Source organism: Mustelus asterias, chromosome 14, assembly GCF_964213995.1.
Source record: "Mustelus asterias chromosome 14, sMusAst1.hap1.1, whole genome shotgun sequence".
In the NCBI taxonomy this organism is placed as follows: Eukaryota; Metazoa; Chordata; class Chondrichthyes; order Carcharhiniformes; family Triakidae; genus Mustelus; species Mustelus asterias.
In genome coordinates, this window is record NC_135814.1 from 70,845,687 (window position 1) to 70,870,819 (window position 25,133).

General features: G+C 40.1%; 1 protein-coding gene across 1 annotated transcript in view; it reads right to left on the bottom strand.

Moving 5' to 3' along the window:
- Positions 1 to 5,324: 5,324 nt before the first annotated feature.
- Positions 5,325 to 25,133, bottom strand: part of tmeff2a (transmembrane protein with EGF-like and two follistatin-like domains 2a) — a 101,492-nt gene continuing 81,683 nt past the window's right edge. Inside the window, exons 5-10 of the mRNA XM_078228614.1 lie at positions 23,687 to 23,783; positions 17,632 to 17,780; positions 13,330 to 13,389; positions 11,902 to 12,028; positions 11,638 to 11,796; positions 5,325 to 6,378 (exon numbers count right to left, since the gene is read on the bottom strand). Coding sequence (XP_078084740.1) covers positions 6,282 to 6,378; positions 11,638 to 11,796; positions 11,902 to 12,028; positions 13,330 to 13,389; positions 17,632 to 17,780; positions 23,687 to 23,783 — 689 coding nt within the window. The 3' untranslated portion in view covers positions 5,325 to 6,281. The remainder of the gene's footprint in view (positions 6,379 to 11,637; positions 11,797 to 11,901; positions 12,029 to 13,329; positions 13,390 to 17,631; positions 17,781 to 23,686; positions 23,784 to 25,133) is intronic.

Consider the following 25,133-nt stretch of genomic DNA (forward strand, 5'->3'; position numbering starts at 1 on the left):
CTTGACCAATGGCTCTTGACATTTTTGAGCTCCGTAAACAAACCTATCTTTGAAGAACACAACTTTTTTCTACGTGACGGAGGTGATTTGACAGGTCCCGCCATATTTTGCTATCAACGCTGATGGATTAGCTCCAAGAGTGACAGAAGGCTTTTTCATGTGCCAGTCTAACTTACACAGGCATCGTATGCTTGTATATTCGCCTGTTCCTTCAATGACGATGCAAATGGGTGTCTCGGTGATTGTGTGTGTTGACATTCTTTAGTGTCTGCCTGCATATCCTGATTTTGTGTGTCTGCCTACTTCTCTATTATTGATTATTAACTCCTATGTTAACTAATTGTCAACCTATGTTAACTAATTCCTGTGTTAATTAATTGTTAATTCCCATGATTGACCAATATTTTGAGTTTGACATTTTTTGAGCTACGTAAAGAAACTTTGAAGAACACAATTTTTAAAACCAATTTTTAAGGTGATTTGACAGGTCCCGCCATATTTTGCTACCAACGCTGAAGTATTAAGATGGGCTAGCTCCAACAGTTATTGATTAGTTAACATATGCTTGTCCTTGTCATTGATTGTGTATCTGCCTGTCCCTGATTGCATGTCTCTGATTTTTGTTTGTGTGCCTGCCTGTCTTTGATTAGGTGCGTCTGCCTGCCCCTGTTTGTGTGTATCTGAGTTTTGTATTTATGGGCCTGCTTGTCTCTGATCAGCTGTGTCTGATTGTCCCTGATTTTGTGTGTGTGTTTTTCTGTGTCCCTGGATGTCTGTATGTGTCTGCCTGTCCATGATTAAGTCTGGATGTGTACCAGGCTGTCCCTGACTGATCCCGTCCCTGATTGGATTGTCTGTGTGTCTGTTCCTTATTACGTGTGTCTTTTCTGTCTGAACCTGGTTGTGTGTATAAAAGCAAAATACTGCGGATGTTGGAGGGTCGTCTAGAATCATAGAAACCCTACAGTGCAGAAAGAGGCCATTCGGCCCATCGAGTCTGCACCGACCACAACCCCACCCAGGCCCTATCCCCATATCCCTCCATATTCTACCCGCTAATCCCTCTAACCTACACATCCCGGGACACTAAGGGGCAATTTAGCATGGCCAATTAACCTAACCCGCACATCTTTGGACATCTAGACTCCAAACGTTGGCTCTATTCTCTCTCCACAGATGCTGTCAGACCTGCTGAGATTTTCCAGCATTTCTGGTTGTGTGCATGTCTGCTGTCCTGATTATATTTGTGTTTCTTTGTTTGCGTGTGTTGATGGGGCGGGGGCGGGGGCGAGGGGTATTGATAGTCGGGGGTGTTGTTGGTGTTGGGGACGTTTTTGGCTGCAGTTCTAGTTCTAAGTCCTCATCTCAGACAGACAGAATGATGCCACTAACTAGCAGGGATTGGTTGTATGTCCAGGTGCCCTTTCACATGGTGCACCGACCTGTCACTGCCATGAGTTAACTGACCACTTCCTGCCCGTCCTCGCCCAATTGGCCAGGCTGCTCCACACTGATTGGCTGCCGCATGATCACACGGAGCCAGCCTCGCTGCGTCCGAGCGGAAATCCCGCTCACTTCCAGGCCCGCCGCCGCCGGGACACTGGCTGCTGCAAGTGGATTCAACCGAGTATGTGTGTCTGCCTGTCTCTTAATGGGTGATGGCCCTATGTTGGGTAACTGGGAGTTGCAGAGTTGCTCCATATTAGTTTCAGTAGAGCAAGGGAGAAAAGGGGAAGAGAAATTGCTTAAATTTGCACAGGCAATGATGGGGAGAGTGTGTGTGCATATATTTCTTATATAATATAATGTATGTATATACGCGTGCGACATTTTCATTAAAAATCTGGACTGCAATTGACACTGATAAAATTGCAGTTTTTCTGATCCTCTATTGAAGCTGATACCTTATGCAGGGATATAGGATGCAAACTGCTGCTGTTCCTAAATAACTTCTCACTGTACGTGAGTTTGAGCAAAGAGAACAGGTTGGCTCTTTGATCATGCGTGAGGGTCAGCACAACTGAGCCAAATGGTGTCTTCACTTGTCCTTATACAATTGCCTTTCAGCAATGGCCAAAGGAATGTGGAGAGCAGAGCATTATTGCCTCAAATATATTTACGTTCACCTGCATTCAGTTATAGATCTTAATCTAATACTTTTTACTTAGCATAAGTATAGATGCCAACAATGCAGAGATAGGTGTCGTTTGAGAACAGGTTGGTGATTGATAAAAACAATGTCATTTTAGTTGCGCAAACTTCAGTTAGTTTTTATATATACGTTTGGTTTTATTTTCGCAATGAAATAGCTTTCTTTGATTATAGTTTTAATTAACGAAAAGGTGTTCGTTATCACCATAATTAATTATAACATACTTGCATGCATATGCTTTAATGCTTCATTGCCCTGCGGCACCACACGAACTGTGCTAAAATTACACCAGCAATAAATATTGCCTGATCAAAAACACTGACTGGATATGTGCAAAATAAGTGTTTTTCTCTTGCAAATTTATGCATAATTTTGTATGTCTCTTAAAATTAAAAGTTTACTTGAAATGCAGCTTTGCTTGTGATTGGTAAATTGCACACGTTAGGATTAGTCAGTACACTAATACTAATTATTACAAACTGTACTAATAATAACTCAGTCGTGATGGACTGGATTTTGCTTTCAGCGGACAATAAACGCCACCATCCTTTCATTTCAGCCACACTTGCGCACAGACTTTCCTTAGGCTTTTGCACTGCAACTTGGAGCTCGTCCATTTTGTGATTAGAAAGCTATTTTGGCACAGTATCGTCTACAGGGAATCCGGAACCTGTGTGAATGGGGCAAGTATTCCCCTCACCAATCAGATTTTTAAAAATCATAAATAAATTCAGATTCTGAACCAGGATTAAGTTAGAATAGCCCATTCAATGCCAACGAGATATATATCCGGTGTGGTCCTTACCTCTGAGCCACAAGCTCTGGGTTCAAGTCCCACTCCAGGACTTGTTTTGGCGTGGTTCAATAGGTTGATAGCCAGCCTGCTAATCCTTCCAACATATTTCCCCATTATTCTCCAAAGGGAAAAAGGTATGTGAAAATATGTTAAAATAAGGTATATAGCACCTTTAACCAAATAGATGTCCCAAAATCTTTAACTGATGCAATATAAAACAAAATATGACACTGAGCCATAAGAGACATTAAGTTAGATCATCAAAAGGTTGGTCAAGGAGGTCAGTTTTCTGTGATGTCCTAAAAGACGAAAGTGAGGTAGAGGCGGGAAGGTTTGTGGAGGTAATTCTAGAGCTTTGGACCTCGGCAGCTGAAGGCACAGCCATCAATGGTGGGGTGATTAGAATCGGGGAAGCTCAAGAGGCCACAATTAGAGGATTGCAGATATCCTGGAGATTATAGAAACAGGGAAGAGGGAGACCAAAGAGGGTATTGAAAATATTAGTGAACATTTAAAAATCAAGACACTGCTTGACTAAGAGCCAATGTAAGTCAGCAAGTACATGGGTGATAGGAGAACAGGACTTGGTGCAAGTTAAGACATGGACAATAGAGTTTGGGATAACATCAAATTAATGGAGGGTAGAATGTGGGAGATCATTTATGAGTACATTGGAAGAGAGAACAGGTACCCAATTCATGAATAATAGTTTCAGCAGCAGACAGGTTGAAAGGGTGAAATTATAGAGGTGGTCTTAGCAATGGTGCAAATATATGATCAGAAGTTAATCTTCGGATCAAATAAATCAGGTACATAAAGAAAGATGGCAAGAGGAGAAAAAAATACAAAAGATTAAAAACATAATAATAATTGAAATATTAACAAATGGGAATCCTCACTTGTAAAAGTTAATTTTTAGTGCCAGAGAGGAATTTTAAGATTTATTCAATCATTAAAAGTGTACTTATATATCAAAATGGACAAGCCATTTTTTGCTTGGATAAGTTAGTGTGTATCAAGCTCACAAGTAGGGCGACATGGTGGCACATTGGTTAGCATTGCTGTCTCACAGTGCCAGGGATGTGGGTTCGATTCCCAGTTTGGGTAGCTGTCTGTGTGGAGTCTGCATGTTCTCCCCGTGTCTGCATGGATTTTCTCTGGGTGCTCTGGTTTCCTACCACAGTCTGAGAGACATGCTGGTTAGGTGGATTGGCTATGCTAAATTCTCCCTCCGTGTACCTGGACAGGCACCAGTGTGTCTAGACACTAGGGGATTTTCACAGTAACTTAATTGCAGTGTTAATGTAAGCCTACTTGTAACACTAATAAGTACAGCAACTTCATGTATTTGGGTGCTGAAGTCTCTTGGGCGAAATACTGTTATCGTGAAACTTCTGATGAAACGGGTAATTCGGTATGGCTCCTGCTCTGACCAAGACCACAAGAAACTAGAAAGAGTTGCGAACGCAGCACAGCCCAGTCTATTACGCAAACCAGTTTCTCGTCCACTGACTCCATCTACACTTCCCACTGCCTTGGGAAAGCAGCCAGCATAATCAAGGACCCCACACACCCTGGACAAACATCTTCTTCCATTGGGAAAAAGATACAAAAATCTGAAAACACATACCAACTGACTCAAGAACAGCTTCTTCTCTGCTGCCATCAGACTTGTGAATGGTCCTATTGCATATTAAGCTGATCTCTCTCCTCACCCTTTCAGTAACTGCAACACTATATTCTGCACCCTCTCCTTTCCTCTTCCCTATGTACTCCATGAATGGTATGTTTTGTCTGTATAGCTCACAAGAAACAATACTTTTCACTGTATCTCAATACATGTGACAATAATAAATCAATTCAATTCAATTCAGCTTGGGCAATTTCTGGGTTTAACTGCACATGTGTGGTGCTGGAAGCTACTGTCACATTTATTTTAATAATGGTGAGTGCCATTATCCTCACCATTATTTTTACAGAAAAATTTGAAGCAAATACTTTTATGTATAAAACATACACACACTTCAAACAAAAAACAGAAGATGGTCTATAATGTAATCAGCACAGGTTTTGCCTTCCTCACACATGACTCTTGTAGGAAATATTGTTTTATCCCTTTGCTCAAGGAGATTTGATTTACACTTGCCACCGTGTGTAATGTGTAGGGATTATTAAACATATGCCAGGGCATACGTTTAAACCCTGTTTGTACTGTGCTAGATCTAAAAGTAATCTAGTTGAATGTTTAATTAATGATGTCTAATCCTAAAGATGCAATTCATGTTTCAAATTTTCAAATGCAGACCCAGTTTAGGATGAGGAAAGGCATGGTTATGTGACAGTAAACAGAGACTAAGAAAACAATTCAAAACTCCCTATTGCTGAAGTAATATTTTTATTTTTGTCATCTTATTATGAAACGTTAGCACTGGAAATGTATATTTCAAATGAGGATCCAAAACAGAGCAAAACAATGCCCTAACTATTCTTTGTCATTATCAAAAAGTACATGTGTGATCCTCTAGTTACTACCACTTTGGTCAATGCAACACATTTAAACCATTGTTTCTGACTAACCAGCCTGGGTGACCTGTAATCAATTGGTAAAAGTTGCTTATGATGTATGTTCCGGTGTTTATGTAAAAGGTGCATCTTGAGTAATGCTAGTGCAAAAGCACACACAATATAAAATAGGATACTTCACTAATGACACTTATTATAGTTTATCTGTCTAAACCGAGAGAGCCTTTTTAACTGAGTTCTTTTCGTTATCATGTGTTACACTGTCATGTATACAATACTACTGAATTCAGATAAATAGCATTGACCTTATAAAGCTCACTGCCCTTGGTAACAAGTGAGTAAAAAAAATTATGGTAGAACCTCTGATCATTAACTCATAGGTTCCCAAAATTAATTTTCAATTAACAGCATAGAATTCTTATTTTCTTTACTTAACATAGGTAATATCTGACTGAGCATTACAAATTGCTTGCTTTTTAAAAAAAATCCAAAGCACGTTTCATCTTTAAAAAATTCAGAAACATCACAGAAGTATTTATTTTCCATTAGTCCAGCTTTATAGTACTTCATGTGCAAATTAAAATCGATATTGTGATATAAATCGTTAGCCATTTATTTTTGTTACAGAAAACACATCAAGACAGTATATACTATTTGAAATATATCCAGACATAATCAAATATAACTGTAGTATATGTATTCATTGGTGTAGTATACCACAAATGCAAGGCAACATGTGTTGTTCCATTTTGTATGATAATAGTCCAAACTGTGTCTAATTATTTTTGCAGCTGTACAATCATGCTTTTTTTAAATTAATCTTGTTGATGCTCTTGTTGTGTTGTCGGAACTGTAATGTGTTGCATTTTGCTTCTGTCTTTGAATTCTGTTGCCCCGAGGACATTTTCTGCAGATAAGAATAATATTACTAATTTATAGCATAGGAAAATGATCTATTACTTCAAAGCAATTTATACATTTCTGCAACACATTTCTAACTGAGAATAAATAATTAAGAACTGCTGTGTTGTAGAAGCAATTTGAATCTTTCAATGTATACATGATTGTTTTGATATTAAAAAAATCTGACTCTTTGGCCAGAATTCTCCGGTCTCTGATGTCCCGCTACCACTGCCTGTAAGAATGGAGAATTTGCTGCTCAGCCAAATCTCCATTCACTGTAGGGGGACGAGAATCCCAGCCACGGGCGAGGTTGGAGAATTCCGGACTATATGTTTTCCATTTTTCATCAATGGGGTGCAACTTATATGAACAAAGCAGGAAATTTAGCCTGTTCAGCTAAATTAGTAATTTCATCAATTGGAACCTAGTTGAAGATCCAAGGCCTATAATGTAGCACATCATTATGCATTTCTGTGGACATCAGCAGTCCACTGGCACCTGGTCCCTCTGCTGATCCTTCACGTGTGAGCCTCACTAGTGAGTGTTAGGCAAGCTAATCATCACATCCAAAACCAAACTTGTTTTCACCATAATGCACAAACATGCAGGTTTGCCAGCTGGAATCACTGCATGATGACGAGAAGTACAAATCTTGGCCAACAATTCTTATCCTTTGGGCTGAATTTTCCTAACCTGTTGGTGATGGGATGGCTTTATGGAGAGGTAGTGTCAGTAGAGGAGCCCGATATCTTCCTGTCACCAAGGCATATTGCCAGCAGCAGGCACCTTAGTGACGTAGCTGCCAAGCGGGCAGTTAATCGAGTAATTTATGTGGCTAATTAAGAGCCATCTCCTGCCGCAGAGACATTTTGTCCACACTGGGTCTGCTGCCATGTATAGCGACCACTAAAGAGGTTCTGCGATACAGGCCTTGATGGGCACTCCATGGCCCATGGAGGGCCCCTTTTGGCATCAATGGCTGCCCCTGCAGCAATAGACCTGCCAGTGCACATCACCCCGAACCCGATTGTTACAGCTTGCCTGCCTGGACCTGGTTGTTCCCCACACCAATGAAACTCACTTCATCCAGGGCGCAACACCATTGATGTGCTCCCTCCCAGGTGTTGCAGAGTTAGTGATGGCCATTGCTATCAGTGGTACTGTTGAACTGCTGGCTCGCTGACCTGAGCCGACGGCACTAGGGGGAAGGACACCGTCCTTAAATCAGACAGTGAGAAAATGCTGCTCTGGAGTCCTGCTGCCCACTGGAGCAGGATTGACTCCAGTTTTTGACCCTAGTGGCATGACTTGACCAACAATGTAATTCAACCCTGCATAATTACATAAACTACTAAGTAAAGAGCCAAAGTAAACAAGGATCCTTTTTCAATGCCTCTCAAATCACTCATATATAAAACAGGAAAGACAGGTCCTTTTGCATGTTGCTTGGCTTGTAGAAGAACCAGTTCCTATTGCTATGGAAATACACTCTAGCTTTAACTACATCAACATAAATTTCAATCAGAATTCAAGTTTAATTAAGTGAGGTTTTATTTCTCCAAAACTTTGGACATTTTAATAAGAATAAACTGACAAGTCCCAAACCGTAGGCTACTGACTTGTAGTTTTATAGTTTCTGACTATTCATAGTTTAATGACAATGCCTGCAGTCAAATCAGCAGCATTTTTTTTCAACATTCATGGAATGTGCTATTGTTTTTAAACCATTGCAGTCCATGTGATGTAGGCTACACCCACAATGCTGTTGGGAAGGGAGTTCCTGAGACTAGGAGTGGAATGTGCAAGTGGTAGTGTTTCAATGTGCCTACTGCCCTTATTTTTTGGGTGTTCGATGCCTTGGTGAGTTGCCACAGTGCATTTTGTAAATGGTACACATTACAGTCACCTTGTGCCTATGGTGGAAGGAGTGATTGTTTAAGATGGATGGTGTGTCAATGAAGCAGACTGCTTTGTCCTGGTTGATGTTGAGCTTCTTGTGTTGTTGGGGCTACATTCATCCAGGCAAGTGGGGAGTATTCCATCACACTTGTGCTTTGTGGATGGTGGAGAGGATTTGGGGAGTCAGGATGTGAGTTAACTGCTGCAGAATTCCCAACCACTGGCTTGCTCTTTCAGCTACATTATTTATATGGCTGGTCCAGTTAAGTTTCTGATCCATGGAAACCCTCAGAAAATTTATGGTGGAGGATGCATCAATGGTAATGCTGTTGAATATCAATTGGAGGTGATTGGACACTTTCATGTTAGAGATGGTCATTGTTTGACACTTGCATGGCACAAATATTGTTTCCACTTATCAGTCCAAGCCTGAATGTTGTTCAGGTCTTATGGCATGCAGGCCTAATCGGATGAGTTGTGAATTGAGTGGAACACTGTTCATTCATCAGTGAGCATCCCCACTTCTGGCCTTCTGATAGAGGGAAGGTAATTGATGTAAAAATTGGAGGGGAGTTCCTCCAATGATGCCCTGGTGCTGAGATGATTGGCCTTCAACTACTGTAACCATCTTCCTTTGTGCTAGGTATAACTCCAGCTAGTGGAGAACTTTCCTCATATTGCCATTGCCTTTACTAGTGGTCTTTGATACCAGACTCAGTCAAGTGCTGACCTAATGTCAAGGGAAGTCACTTTCATTGCATCTCTGGAATTCATCTCTTTTTTTTACATCTTTGGACCAAAACTGTATTGAGGTCTGGAGATGAGTGGTCCTGGAAAAACCCAAACTGAGCATCAGTGAGCGGGTTATTACTATGTAAGTATCACTTAATGGCACTTTTAACAATACCATCAATCAGTTTGCTGATGATTGAGTGCAAGACTGCTGAATGTTGATTTGTCCTGGAGTTTGTGGACAAACATACCTGGGCAACTTTTCACTTTGTCAAGTAGATGCCAGTGTTGCACATGCACTGGGGTAGCTTGGCTAGGGCACAGCTGGTTATGGAGCCTAAGTCTTCAGCACTAAAGGTGGGATATTGCCAGGTCAAATAACTTTTCCTGTATCTAGTGCACTCAGCCATTTCTTGATCTCACATGGAATTGACTGAAATTTGACATTTATCATGATGGCAACCTCAGGCAGAGGTATTTTGCACTGAAATGTTGGGTTCCATCATCATTGAGGGTGGGGATGTTTTTGGTGCTGCCTCCTTCCATTACTCATTAATTGTCCATCACCATTCAAGACTGGACAAGTTAGGACTTCAGAGCTTTGATCTGATTTATTAGTTGCTTTGTCTATAGCATGCTGCTTCCACAGTTCAACATATGTGTAGTATCTTCACCAGGTTGACAACTCTTTTTTTTAAGTATACCTGATGCTGCTCCAGGTATTTTCTCCTACACTCCTCATTTAACCAGGGTTCATCCACTGACTTAATAGTACTGGGATCTAATAAGGGATATAACAGGCCATAAAGTTACAGATTGTGGTTGAAAACAATTCTGCTGCTGCTGATGATAGCCCACTGTGGCTCATGAATCTACAGTTTTGAGTTGTGAGAGCTGTTCTGAATCTATCCCATTTGGCATGGTGTTAGTGCATATAGCTTGATGGAGTGTGTTCTCAGTATGATGACAGGATCTGTTTTCACAGGACATTTGTGGTAGTTAGTCCTATCAAGAACAAATGGATCTGCAAAAAGTAGACTGGTGAAGACAATGGCAAGAGGTTTTACTTTCTTGGTGATAATCTCACTAGTTGGGGCGGCAGCGGCACGGTAACAGTGGTTAGCATTGCTAACTCACGGCACCAGGGTCCCGGGTTCGAATCCCGGCTTGGGTCGCTGTCTGTGGAGTTTGCACGTTCTCCCCGTGTCTGCATGGGTTTCCTCCGGGTGCTCCGGTTTCCTCCCACAGTCCAAAGATGTGCGAGTTAGGTGGATTGGCTATGATAAATTGCCCCTTAGTGTCAGGGGGGCTAGCTAAGGTAAATACATGGGGTTATGGGGATAGGGCCTGGGTGGGATTGTGGTTGGTGCAGACTCGATGGGCCAAATGGCCTCCTTCTGCACTGCAGGATTCTATTGTTCTACGATTCTAGTTGCAGATATGCTCTTAAGGTCAGCAGCAGTCAGTAGTAGTGAAACTGTTGATGATGGACATTGAAGTCCCCCACCCAGAATATATTCTGCACCCTTGCAAGTGGTGTTCAACTTGGAGTACTGATTCATTAACTGAGGAAGGGTGGTAGGTAGTACAGCAAGATGTTTTCTTGCCCAGGTTTGACCTGAGTCCAAAGTCGATGCTGAGGACTGTTGGGGCCACTCCTATCCAATTGTATACTACTGACTCTAACAGGGCACACCAGAGGATGGTGATGGAGGAATGTGGGACATTGTTCTAAGGTATGATTTGGTGAGCATGACTATGTCAGGCTGTTGTTTTGACTTGTCTGTGGGACAGCACTTCCAAATTTGGTCCAAGCTCCAGCTGTTAGTGAGGCAGACTGGGCAGGAGCAACTTTGCAAAGTATGCTTTTGTTGTGTCTGGTGCCAAGGTTGACACCGTATGATCTGTCCAGCTTTATTCTTATTCTGCTTTATTGTAGTGGTTTGATACAAATGAGTGGGCAGTTAACAGTCAACCACATTGCTGTGGGTCTGGAGTCACATACAGGCCAGACTGATAAGGAGGGCAGATTTCCACTGCTGAATCCGATAGTTTCATGATCATCACGACTGAGACTAGCTTTACATTCTGAATTTATTTAATTAATTGAATTTAAATTCTCTCCAGCTACCATGGTGGAATGTGAACTCATATCTCCAGAGTACTTGTCTAGGTCTTTGTGTTATTAGTCTTGTAAAATCGTCACTATTTCACCATTCCCCTTCAAAATCAAATTTCTAATGCTCTGTGGAAACATGCAAAATGTCTTCAATCTACTGATTTTTAATGTGTGTGTACACTGTTGTTGCAGGTACGGATAACTCCCTTAGAGACCTGCTTTCCCAGTATTGTCATTCTGATTCCTCAATATTATCATGAAGTCACTAAGGAACATACAAGCCAGACCCAGTCTCTTTCAGATTAATAACATTGCAGAGCACTGCTTGCTCTTGCTGCCAATCAGGATCTGCCAGAGTACTTGATGCGGAACCCAGGTGCCTGAAATGAGACAGTGCTTCACAAAACTAACATTACCCACTTAGACAGTATAGAATGGTAATGGATCGAGATCAGAGAAATGCTTGATTATCATACTCATTAATAATTGGTCAAGTTATTTGAGTGAGATTACCTTGTTATGCAAAGAACTACAATCAAAATGATGGCCACCTGCACAGCTCCAATGATGGATGCTATCAAGACATACTGAAGTTTTCCAGCTCCAGGAACTACATACAAAACATTAAACTCTTTTTGTTCACAACGTGGTCCTTTGAAACCTGCTTCACAGCTGCAAAATGAGAATAATTGGACAGAAAGTGATACAATATTGAAAGAAGGGATCTTTACAAAGATCACAAAACTTTGACTAGCTATGGTATTGTCTAAACATTACCTGCAAGATGGTTCCTGTTTATTAATCAAGTATTCACATTTTCCATGTAGACAGAGATTATCCAAGTGATTGGGACATGGGATATATAGTCCCCGGGCAGGCTTTTCTAATTTATTGGCATTTTTTTCTGGTAAGATAAAATGATAAAGGTAAAACAAATAAAACAAATCATACCTTTAAGTAGGCAGTAAATAAAATATAATGAAAGACTTAAGTTTAAACAAGAATTATTTATGAGTCAGAAAAGGTTGAGTTCTGTATGAACCTCACCTTAAAAACATGACATTAAGATTAGATTGATCACAGCACAAATATAATAAATTGCAGTGAAGGCACTTCAGAGAGAACAAGATCTAACTTATGAAATTGAGATCACAAAAGCAATTCAGCTTTAAAGTTCTTGGCCAGCAACTTTCTGTACTGCTGTCCTGAATCACAATATGCATTAACTCCATAGATGTTCACTCTCCTTCACCTCTCATTTAAGTGGCTGTTTTTAATGTAAACCTAGTCAGTGAATTTTGGCAGACTTACTCAACTATGCAGGACTTTCCATCTGAACCTGATCTTGTCTTTCCAGAAAGAGTTATTAGAAACAAACATCTTACTGATATTTCTCCCTTTCTAGCATATTGTGAATAACTGTAAGGATCACCAATCATTTGCACAATTTAGCAGGGAGGGCAGGTAAATAGGAGGATGGCAAACCTTCCTGCCCACTGCCAACCCAGTTTTCATTGTGGATATGTAGGCGTCAAAATCATTAGCCCATCCACCATTTAAAAAAATGGGCAATTGAGTTTGTTACCAAGTCAACTGACCTACATTTCATGCTGCCCAAGGTACAAAATGGTTGAAATAGCTGGCATAGGTGGGGTGAGCGGGTACCCCTGTCAAAGATGTTACCCAACCCATCGTTCCCCCTCCCTAGGCTGCCAATTTCTTCATATCCTAAAAGCCCAGGACCTAGGTGCAGAATCCATTGCAGCTCTTCATGGGGCTGCTCCCAGCAACGCCTACTGCTCTATTCTAGTGCTGCTGGAACTGCCCAGAGAGCAGGACCTCTTCCAACTGAGTGTCGAAGTCCATCCCTATTTTTTTTAGCCTGCTGGCAGCATATTATCGCTACAGAGTGGGATTTCTTTGAAGGTTTAACAGCCTCTGGCTGACTCTTGTAACATGTTGGTGGGGCAGGCAATATACTTCCTCCCCTAATTGTCAAATTCAGCCTACTGAATCATGAAAATATCACAATAAATGATATTCTGTAATGGTTTAAAAAACAGTTGTGGAAGAGTAAAGAACCTTAGATGTCTCTTAGCTCCTAAGATTATTAGAAAATAACCTCAAAGTTTATTGTTTTTATTTAACTTTATTGCTGAAATAGGAACTATATCCCACAAAAGGGTTAGATATTGAAATGGGTACCTGTGTAATCAGTTCTTGCATAAAGCCCATCTTCAGTTTTTGTACCTGTAGTCACATTTTCTGTTCAAAGAAAATTGGAAATTTGACTTAGAGACACTGCAGCTACCCTGATAACCTGCATGGTAACAACACATTTCTGTCCTGTGACTCTTTCCATTAGTTCGCTCTACAAGTAAACAGTTGGAAAGTAAGCTGTACATTTTTCCTGTTAAAATTGCCAGGGAATAAGTAGCATTTTATTTAACTGTTAATTAAACATTTGCACAAAGGCATTTAATTTTAAGCCTAAATCTTGAATTAATTATCCTGAGATGCAATGTGCTGCCATCTGGGTCATGTGCAAATTAGTAAGATTAGAGTTGCTAGTTTACAGAAGGTAATTTTCCAGAACAATTTTCCCTGATAAAGGTGGACCATTAATTACAAATAAAGGATGCCTTGCACGTTTGGAGGCTTCGTGTGTTAAGTATAAAAGTAGCTATTTTAAAACGGCATTTTCTTATTGTAGGTTAATTCCACATTATCTTTTGTTGATCAGGAAAAGCAGGAAAATTTATGGGTGTCTCCATTGATACAGTAAATGATTGATTCTCCATCATCTCCCAAGACTGGCTTTCCTCACTATCCAAGTAACTTCACCTTTACCCCTGTAGAATCCTTAGCTTACAAGCATTTCTTTAAAACAGTTCCTGCTAATTAGAATATAATACAGATATGATGCTGAATATTGATTGATATAATCATATTGTTTATACTTCATGTATTGAAAGATACTGCAAGCTGAGTTGAGGAGCAGTTTATGTTACACTGTATATGCTCTGACAAAATCTCTCTTTGGAAGTTATTGGATATATATGATTTCATTAAAATAAACATTATAATAAACATTTTATTTAGTAAAAACCAATATCATTGTCAAAATCCTTATTTCCTTTACATTTTGATCAAACAATGTAACTGTGTTATATATTGGCAGGGTCAGTAATTGTGGGAGAAGTGCAAGTAATTCAATAGTGATTATTTTTTGTGCCTGATCTTCCAGTCCCTCAGATTCCTGCTGTCCTTATTGGATGGGGGAGAACATCTGCTAATATCTCTTATGGATAGTGTCAATATACTCCTAGGGTAGTATATTGTAGTAGTACAGTGTACTGTAGCGAATACGGGTATTCTTGAGTGCTGTTGACATGAATGCTACAGAAATGAAAAGGTATCCTTGTAGCCGGGGAATGGTTTCCAGCCAAAACTAGGTACTATACTTCAGTCTCTTAATCAGTAGCTCTTGCAATTGTTTTGTTCCATTACACTAATTAACTCAAGTGGTGCCTTCAAAACAGATATTGATAAATTCTAATGCAATGAACAGTTGTGTATACACATCAACATAAAGATTGTTGGGGGGTGGGGAGGGAGTGACGGTGGTTATGTCTCATCTGTTCCAGATAGATTGTTAACTAGACTGTTTTGCAAAACTGGAAAATACACAGATTCACTTAAATCTCGATAAGAGTAGTACAATTTGAATAGTTTTGAATTGAGTGTATGATGCTATTAGAAAGCAGAGTTGTCATTATGACTGATGAAACCCCTACTTTTTGTCTTATATTATAGAGGATTTGCCATTGTTATTCGTATTGTGTAATTGATCCCAGAAATGTATACAAAACTTACTTTAAAATTTCAGACATGATACAACCTCTATAGATTAGCATGTTGCACAGATGATGTGTTGTAAGATTATAACATATCCAGGAACCAAACAGACTACATTAATTTCTCAATGTTGAACTTTCCAACTGTCAGTTGAAAAAAACCACATACTTTATTTTGTGGTTGAAAAAGTAAACAAACACAAGCTGCACTCTGAATATATCAAGTTATAAACTTTCTGTCACAATATATGTATTGTAAAACCTAAAAAAAGTAAGAAAAAACAATAATATTGGATAATGTTCAGAATAAGGTTCAATTGGTTTATCTTGGAAATGGAAAAAAACAAAGACATGCACAGAGATATGTACAAAGACATATTCAGAGTCTCCAAGTCAGAAAATTTCAATGTGCAGTTTTTTAAGACAGTGGTTTACAACATTAATTTGTTCTCTATATTGTGCTAACTTTTGCAATTCACTTAAATTCACCTTCTTAGCATGGTTTATAATAAGATGACATCAGATCTTCCAAAACTTGGTTCTGGTCATAGAGCATCTTTCAATGGAAAGAATTCATTGTATTACTGAATATTTGGGACTGTATGACTAGGCTTTGTATGGTTTTAGCAGCAAGGGAATGAAGGAGATTAGAGGAAGTGGGTAAGGGGGAGTGATTGAAATGGAGAGCAGAAAATTGAATGAGAGAGGGGTGTTGGGGAAGAGATGGAATGAGTGAATGAAAGTAGAAAGAGAGAGAGAAAATAGAATGTGTAGGTCACAGATGGTCAACTTTTCAAGAGGTGAAAAAATAGTTTATATGCTGTCAAGAGGCTATAAATATTAAATACATGGGAAAGCTGTACATTTCCACGCTTTCACTGAGGGCCGGCATTTGCAGGGAGCGCACTGAGAAATCTGTGCATAAAACTCATTATTTTTCATCTGTTTAAATGGATCGCTAGAAAGCCACAAGCTGTCCATTTATAATTTCCCATAATTCTCTCCTCAACACCAGTTCCTCCTGACTGTGGAATCAATCCTACAATGCATGTTACTACACGAGCCAATATTCTCATTGTAACTAAAGTATTGTAATTTTGAAACTGAATTCATCATTGTGACCATTAAAATGTGTTGTTTCCACTTAGTTCTGGTATCCAGATTTCTCCCTCTTATTTTCTCTCTCTACCTTCATTCACTCATTCCATCTTTTCCTCAACACCCCTCTCTCATTCATTTTTTCTGCTCTCCATTTCAATCACTCCCCCTTACCCATTTCCTCTAGTCTCCTTCATTCCCTCACTCCAGCTTTCACTCATTGTTTATTGCCTTCTTTCTTTTGTTACCTATAATTCATGTCCTCACTCCTTGTTTCTTCTCATTGCTTTCCTTCTTGTTTTGCATTCAACATTCCATCCATCCTCCCATTCCCCCATCCCTTCTGTTCTCCCCATTTTCTACCTCCTTATCTCTCATTCCATGTCTGTAATTTTCTATTCAGTACATTAGCTCCTGTTAAAGTTTGGAAAATGTTACTCATTCATTCTCTCCTGTCCTCATCCTTCAGTGCAGTAGAACAAGAGCAAGGGAAGGTTTCTGCCTGAATTTCTGAAAAAACTCAGTTTTTCCATGTCATCCTTCTTCAGCTCCACCAATGTCTGTGTAGTGTATGTTATTATCAGCAGTTAACGGCCCAGCATTCATAGAACTATAGAAACCCTACAATGCAGAAGGATGCTATTCGGCCCAGCAAGTCTGCACCAACAACAATCCCACCCAGACCCTACCCCTGTAACCCCACGTATTCACCTTGCTACTCTCGCTGACACTAAGGGGCAATTTATCATGGCTAATCCACCTAACCTGCACATTTTTGGACTGTGGGAGGAAACTGGAGCAACCCCACCCAGACACGGGGTGAATGTGCAAACTCCACACAGTCCCCTAAAGCCAGAATTGAACCCGGGTCCCTGGTGCTGTAAGGCAGCAGTGCTAACCACTGTGCCATCTAAACATACAGCACAATCTACCTCATGGTAAACCGGCAGCAATTCTTTCAGTCCAGCTGTCTTGGTTTCTTCTAGAGAGTTTGGTATTGTGCTGAAATTCTGTGCTAGTGGCAGTAATGGTTCTGTCACTTCATCACTGGGTTCTGGGTGGGATAAAATGCATCAGCTGACACAAATAAGTAAAAAGTCGCACTTCACCTACAGAAGTACTGCATGAAAATTTGGCTACTTCTGACATAAGTGTTGTCAAATTGTTTCATTTTGTTTTATAGTCATTCAGTAACTTCATTATACTTCTTGATTGCTACACAGACATTAAAAAGGTTGAACAAACTGATTATGGAATATCACAAGGATTAAACACCATGTGCTTGAATAAAATATTCAGGAAGAGCCAAACAATTGTATGAATTTACTGATGCTGCACTCTGATTGTGGGTCAGAGATACAAATGTAACGCCGCAGCTCCAATCCTTCAGTCCATGTTGTCTTCAAGCACTTTAATGCAGGTTCAGTGAACTTACCCTCATCAGACTGTAGTGCGAACTTTGACATAATATTCACAGGGTTCTGCAGAAATAAAATCATGCCTAAAATCACACATTTCAAGTACCAAATGGAGCAATCAAATTTTGAGTTACCTGGACATCTTCCCAAATGAGTGACTTCTATGAATTCCTGATTCTGGCAAGATGCCTCTTTAACCTGACAAGGATTATCATAGGATTTACCATCAGAAGCACACACAGGGTTGAAACTGATGCGGGAACAGTCAATGTTGCACACACACCTAGACAAGAAAAACGAGCTTTATTCATTGCATTATCTTGAGCTCCAAGCAAGGAATTGCTTTCACAGGGAGGGCAGGATGAAGGATTACTTTGCCAATACTATAGTGCTATATCTGTGTTGCATTCCCTGTCATTGGGACCCTGCACTGAAGGCTCAGGAGAAGCAAAGTGTCCTTTAGAATAATCTCCTGGATGCAGAGTAATTAGCAATAAACGTACACATTAGTAAAATGCAGCAAGCAGAAGGGAGATGGTGGTGTTGTGATATTGTCACTGGATTAGTAATCCAGGGGACCAGGATTTGAATCCCACCATGACAGATGGTGAAATTGGAATTCAATTTTAAAAAAACTGGAATTAATAGTATAATGATGACCAAGAAACCATCTGGTACACCAATGCCCTTTGGGGAAGAAAATCTGCCATGTTTACCTGGTTCAGTGACTCCAGACCCACAGCAACATGGTTGACTCTTAAATGTAACAAGTCACTCAGTTTAGTCATTAGCTAAAAATGCGGGCCCAGTGACACCCACAGTCAATGAATAAAAAACATGGAAAACGTTATGGAAATTTGTGGCAAGCTTTTAACTTTGAAGAAAGCTAATATTTAAAACGCAACAGTGATATTCAGGATCTTTGATGATAGTACTGACACAGGCCAATTTGAATTCAATCTGGGAGCAGTTTCTGACATTAGCTGACAACAAGGTAAATCCGGGATTGGGGATGTTTGCAGAGTCTGAAAGCTGGGAAGGATTGAGGTGGGTTGTGATTTAGAGAGGGGGAAGTCAGAGGATCAGATTTTTCTTGTGGGGCCCAGAGAAGCACTCCTGTTCCTCTTGAGCTCACAAAGAAAAAGTTTAGAAACTTACCCAAGCATGCATCGCTGGCTTCTAGACAGTTTTATCTGGCAGAAAGCCCACAACAGGCTCAGTAGCCAGTTAAAATTCCAGTGAGTTCCCATGTACATCATATGACCCTGATTACATTGACTAATAAGGCCGCCACTAGAATCCAGTAGGAGCTCCACAAAACTAGCCATGTTAAATGCAGATTGGCAGGAACAGATCAGGAAATGACACCACTCCACTTTACCTGTTCCAGACCCCTCCATTACCACTGATCAGGGATAACTGAATTACCCCACTTTTAGCAGAGGGCCACAATCAGGACCAATATTCTATGAGAATACCCTCAGCAATATGCTGCATCATGGAATGATGTGATGTTGGTCTGATTCTTTGTCTGTGATAGCTAGGCACTTCAATTTCTCAGAGCGAAGAGGTTAATGAAAATCAAGGCCAATATCTGTATTAAAATAGTCCTACGTTAATAGTATCCTTTCACCTCTTGGATGGAACCCAATAGTGATACCCTGATACCACTTTACTATCTTAATTTTCTGAGAGCAAGGAAAGGAAACTAAACAGCACAGGATCACTACCCAGCAATACCTCAAAGCCAGGCAGGCCCAAATGCAAGCACAAGGAACAGCAAATCCACCAAGGCTGCAAGTCAAAAATACGCTACACAAAGGTCCTGGGTACCTTGGCTAGAGTGCAATATTGTGTACAAACAGAGAGCAGTGGGCTTTATTTCTAAAAGGACACAATTGAAAAGTAGTGAAATTATGCTAAACCTGATCAAACCTCGGTCAGGCCACATTTAAGAGTACTGCATGCAGTTATCGTCACCGTATTATAAAAATATGGTGCAAGTGAAAGTTACCAAGATGCTACTAGAAATGCATGCGTGTATATATCAGGAAAGGTCTGACAAAGTTGATTCTCTTTTCTCTTCAAAAAGTAAAGGATAAGGTGTGATCTAAGATCTAATTGAGGTTTTTAAAATTATAAAAGGGAATAGCTTTCCACCAATGGGGGAGAGCATAGCAGAGGCCATTGATATAGGATATTCACCAAGAAATCCAATAAGGAATTCAGAAGAAACTTCTTTACCCAAAGAATGGTGAAAATGTGAAACTCAGAAGTGAATAGTACAGATGGATTCAAGGGTGATGGGCAAGCATATGGGAGAGAAGGGAAGAAGATTAGATTTAATCGAAGGTATATGGAACATAACTGTTGGCATGAACTGTTTGGACTGAATGGCCTATTTCTGTACTGTATACCCTATGTACATAATTTTAAGCATATTAAATGATTTATATTGCATTGTTAGTGCACTGCAAAGATTTGTGATGGGCTATATTCCCTGTGGTTAAGAGAATCCTGATTGAAACAAAACACTGACCTAAGCAGAGTATTTCCTAGCAAGCTAGCTATTCATTTATCAGAATTTGAATGAGCAAACAATGAAACAAGCAATAAGTATTCCATAGGGGAGTCAATTAACTAACAGGAATTTGGAGTATTGTACTCATTTAGATAAGTAATCAAATTTGCTGCACAATTTGCATTGTATAACACATTTAATGTAGTAAAAGAAGAGCATTATTAAACAATCTTTGATACCAAGATACACAAGGAGATATTAGGAAGATGAGGGCCTTAAAGGAGGAAAGAGGTAGAGATGCTGGAGACAAAGCTGCCAATGTTGAAGCAATTAAAATTGATGGGGTGGCAGAGCTGTTAGCACTGTTGCTTCTCAGCGCCAGGATCCGGGTTCAATTCCGGCCTCGGGTCTGTGTGGAGTTTACACGTGTCTGTGTGGGTTTCCTCCGGTTTCCTCCCATACTCCAAAGATGTGCGGGTTAGGTTGATTGGCCATACTAAATTGCCCTTAGTGTCAGGGGGACTAGCAGGGTAAATACATGGGGTTACGGGGACAGGACCTGGGTGGGAATGTTGTCGATGCAGTCTCAATTGACCTCCTTCTGCACTGTAGGGATTCTATGCTCAAGAGGTCAGACTTGGAGGATTGCAGATATGGTGGAGGTTTGTAAGGCTGGAGAAGGCTAGAGAGATAGGGAAAGGCAAGACCACAGAAGGATTTGAAAATAAGGATAAGAATTTTGAAATTGAGGCTTTGCCAGACTGGGAGCAAATGTAGGTCAGCAAACACAGGTGTGTTGGTGAATGGGACTTAGTGCAAGTTAAGATACAGGCAGCTGTGTTTTGGATTACCTTAAGTCTGGATGGAGAAAGATGGGAGGCAAGCCAGAAGGTAGTATAGTCCAAAGGTAGTAAAGAAATGTATGCTGAGTTGAAGTTGGGTGATGTTTCAGAAGTGGAAATAGGTGTTCTGACAGTGCTGATATGCAGTCAGAAACTCAACATGGGGTCAACTATGACACTGATGGTGCCAACAGTCTGGTTCAATCTCAGGGTGAACACAGTAAGAAGTCTCACAACACCAGGTTAAAGTCCAACAGGTTTATTTGGTAGCAAATACCATAAGCTTTCGGAGCACTGCTCCTTCGTCAGATGGAGTGGAAATGTGCTCTCAGGGTTGCCAGGAAAATGGCTAGAGTTGGTGGTTAGGGAAAGGAGTTTTGGTAGAGACAGTATCGTATACAGGTCTATTGAAATGTCAGTCAGTTTTCTACATTTCACAACTCTATAACAAGAAAGATGAGGCAGTGTTACAACATTGGAATACAGAAAAATGTAGATTAAATATCTCTGCATATATTTTTATATATTACATGACTGCATGTGTGTAGATAAACACTTATGATAATAGGTTAATGTACATGGACTTTTATATTTGCTTTATCAAATTATTATTCAAATACATTATCACTAATAAGGAAATGCTGTTGAGTAAATATAGATCCAATTTAGTATTCAAGTCAGGGAGGTGAGATTCCATATGGAAAAAGTAGTATACAGTGATAGGTTTTTCAAATTTGTGAACTTAACTTTTCTTCTGCATTTATACTTATTGTGGTGAGCATACTTTGATGAGGTCTATAAATAGTAGTTTGGAAAATATTTCCGCAGATCTATTTGGGGTAAAATAATGGAATAGAATTGAGTAATTGATTTGGGTCATCAAAATGAATTAGTTTGAGATTTCAAACAGTTCGAGATTTCAAACAGTTCAATCCTGCCTTCATAATGATTAGAGTATTTCTGCACTGTCTAAAGTCTTTCTATGCTGGGATTGCTATTCAAACATTTTATTCAGACAACACAGACACAATATGAATGCTATCAAATAAAGTTAAGGATTTTGATTCCAGTAAAGACAAGTAGGTGGCAAGCCTGCAGGCAAAGTTACCATCAGGGAAGCTCAAAGTTACGGGTTTCCTGCAGATCCTACTGAATTTAATGGCAGGGCCTTTTTTTAAAAAAAAGAACCATTTCCTCGCTGCAATCAGCCACATTGAAGACTGGCTGGCTGTCAAATTGATTGTTGGCAGGGGTTCTGGCATTGGGATGGCTTGAGTTACTAGGAGCAGGTCAGACTGAACGCCAGATGGGGGTCTGAGGGACAGGTGGTGGCTACAGTATTTCCTGCTCCTTCTGACCTACAAGTAGTGCAGGCACCTGTTTCATCCGGCTTTTGTGTCTCCCCTCAGCCACTGGGTTTCCCGAAGCTTGGGAAACCTGGCCTGTCGGCATTAAAAATAAGAAAGTGATGATAAAGTGGATGCATGCAGTCTCCTTAAAATTACTTGAGGTTCCTCCCACCTCCTGAGAATGAGTTGGCCTCCCATTGCCAGTAAAACCAGAAGTGGAGAGTTTGGAATTGAACTGTTCTTTTTAAAAATATATAATTATCCCCATTGGCAGTGAGCTTTGCAACAGTTAAAAAGTTCAAAGGTACATTGATACCTTTGTGTGTGTAAACTCAAAAGTCTTCGTTAAAATATTCTGATTTTGAAGAACAGGCACTGACATATGGGTGATGCATTAGAGTGATCATTTATAATTACAGAGTAGTTGGATCAAGTCAGGTCATATTAAGTTTCTGGATGCATGTCCTTTTCATCAGTGTGGCTATTTGCGAGAGCTTTGAGGGTAAACTTTGAATGGAAATGTTGGGTGTTAACACCAAAACAGGTTCTATATAAGCCTGTGACTTATAGAATTACTGAAAAGGCTAACTCTGTGATTTTGCATCCAAATAGTCAGGTAATTCCTTCGTTTGCTGTCTTAACAAGGACATGATGTGTTCAGATACTAACATCTTATTGATTTTCTTCCAAATGGATATTTAAACAGTTAGCTTAAAATTGATTAAAGTCAAAACAATACACAGCAATGAATGCCCTACTTATTGTATGCAGATTTTTTCTCTTTTTTCAAACTGCTATAATTCAGTTTGACATGAATGTTTTGACGATTTTATAACCTTGTATAGTATTTGTGTATTTCATCCTGCAGTGACTAGAATGTAATGCCAAACCAGGAGCAGGAAGTACACATAAGTCAACATTCTGCAAATTTCAAAGAATACAGTGAACTCACTAATCAACTTCCAGTTTAAACAATATCTCACAACAGTTTGAGTTTTTAAATTTTTGGTCAACAATGTGCTGATCAAGAGTGTTGGGGAACAAAATACCACTTTACATTTGATTTCAGCATCAAGAACTCCATGGCCAAGTACAGAACAGATCAGCTGATAGGCGACCCCATAAAAGTATCTTGACTGTATCAATATGACATTCCCACCTCCCCCAACAGTTAATTTTAGAATTACGATTAAACATACTTGGATGTAGGTTAAGGCACTTACTTTGAACAGAGGCCAGACTCCTGTGAGGATTCTACCCAATTTGTTTTAATGTTCGAAGTTGCTAGACAGAAGGGGCTTTCATCCCATTGGATTGGGCTGGATTTAAATCCAGGTGACAAAAGTAAAAGCCCTAGTTGACACTCTATAAAAAGAACTTCTAATCTCATACAGTATGCCAGTGATGGAGTTGCATTTGCATTTATGGATAATAGCAAATATTAATATTTGCTCTTAATTAACACTGAAGAAATTACCAAACATCTTCTGCATCTTCATCACACTCTGCTCCAAATTGGCAGATATCACATGATGAGGTTTTCTTCGGAACGGTTTCTCCAGAACCTTCATTTCCTGTAGGTCACAGAATTCAGAAATAAAAATCATGCAAAATACTGCTGGGACTGTGTGATTTTATTTTCTAATGCACATTGAAAATTATTAATGGGCATTTAAAATATGCTTAAGCCACCTGACATTCTAGCCAACAAGCAATTAAGGTCGTTAATTCTGACCCAGCTCTTGTGATTGACTTTGACAAGGACCCGAGTTAAAAGGGTGAAGCCATTCCTCTCATCACTGCTTTTGTCTATTTAAATACTGTAAATATTTCATAGTCCTATCTTATTCTCTGGTCAGAGGAATGTCATAGGTGATTGCTTTGACATTTTCTTTCTCAAAATGTAACTGCATACTTGGAAGGTCTTTTTAAACTCTTCCCTCCCACATATGATTATTATTTAAATGAAGGACAAGACATACTTCAGTGGAACCATCATGACCAGCTGTAAACTGTATCAATAATTCTTTTCAGGAAGATACATTATGGTAACCCGTAGCCCCTAAATAAGTCAGTACAGAATATTTTGTCAAGAAGAAACAGCTGAGTCACATTCACAGTAATTACCTGAAGAAATAGAAACATAGAAAAACTACAGCACAAAACAGGCCCTTCGGCCCCACAAGTTGTGCCGAACATATCCCTACCTTTTAGGCCTACCTATAACCCTCCATCCTATTAAGTCCCATGTACTCATCCAGGAGTCTCTTAAAAGACCCTATTAAGTTTGCCTCCACCACCACTGACGGCAGCCGATTCCACTCGCCCACCACCCTCTGTGTGAAAAACTTCCCTCTAACATTTCCCCTGTACCTACCCCCCAGCACCTTAAACCTGTGTCCTCTCATAGCAGCCATTTCCACCCTGGGAAAAAGCCTCTGAGAGTCCACCCGATCTATGCCTCGCAACATCTTATATACCTCTATTAAGTCTCCTCTCATCCTACGTCTCTCCAAGGAGAAAAGACCGAGCTCCCTCAGCCTATCCCCATAAGGCATGCCACTCAATCCAGGCAACATCCTTGTAAATCTCCTCTGCACCCTTTCAATCTTTTCCACATCCTTCCTGTAATGAGGCGACCAGAACTAAGCACAGTACTCCAAGTGGGGTCTGACGAGGGTCTTATATAGCTGCATCATTATGCCCGGACTCCTAAACCCAATCCCTCGATTGATAAAGGCCAGCACCCCATACGCCTTCTTAACCACCTCCTCCACCTGCGGGGCCGATTTTAGAGTCCTATGGACCCGGACCCCAAGGTCCTTCTGATCCTCTACAGTACTAAGAGTCTTTCCCTTTATTTTCTTAGAAATCTTAGAAGCCCTACAGCACAGAAAGAGGCCCATCGAGTCTGCACCGACCAC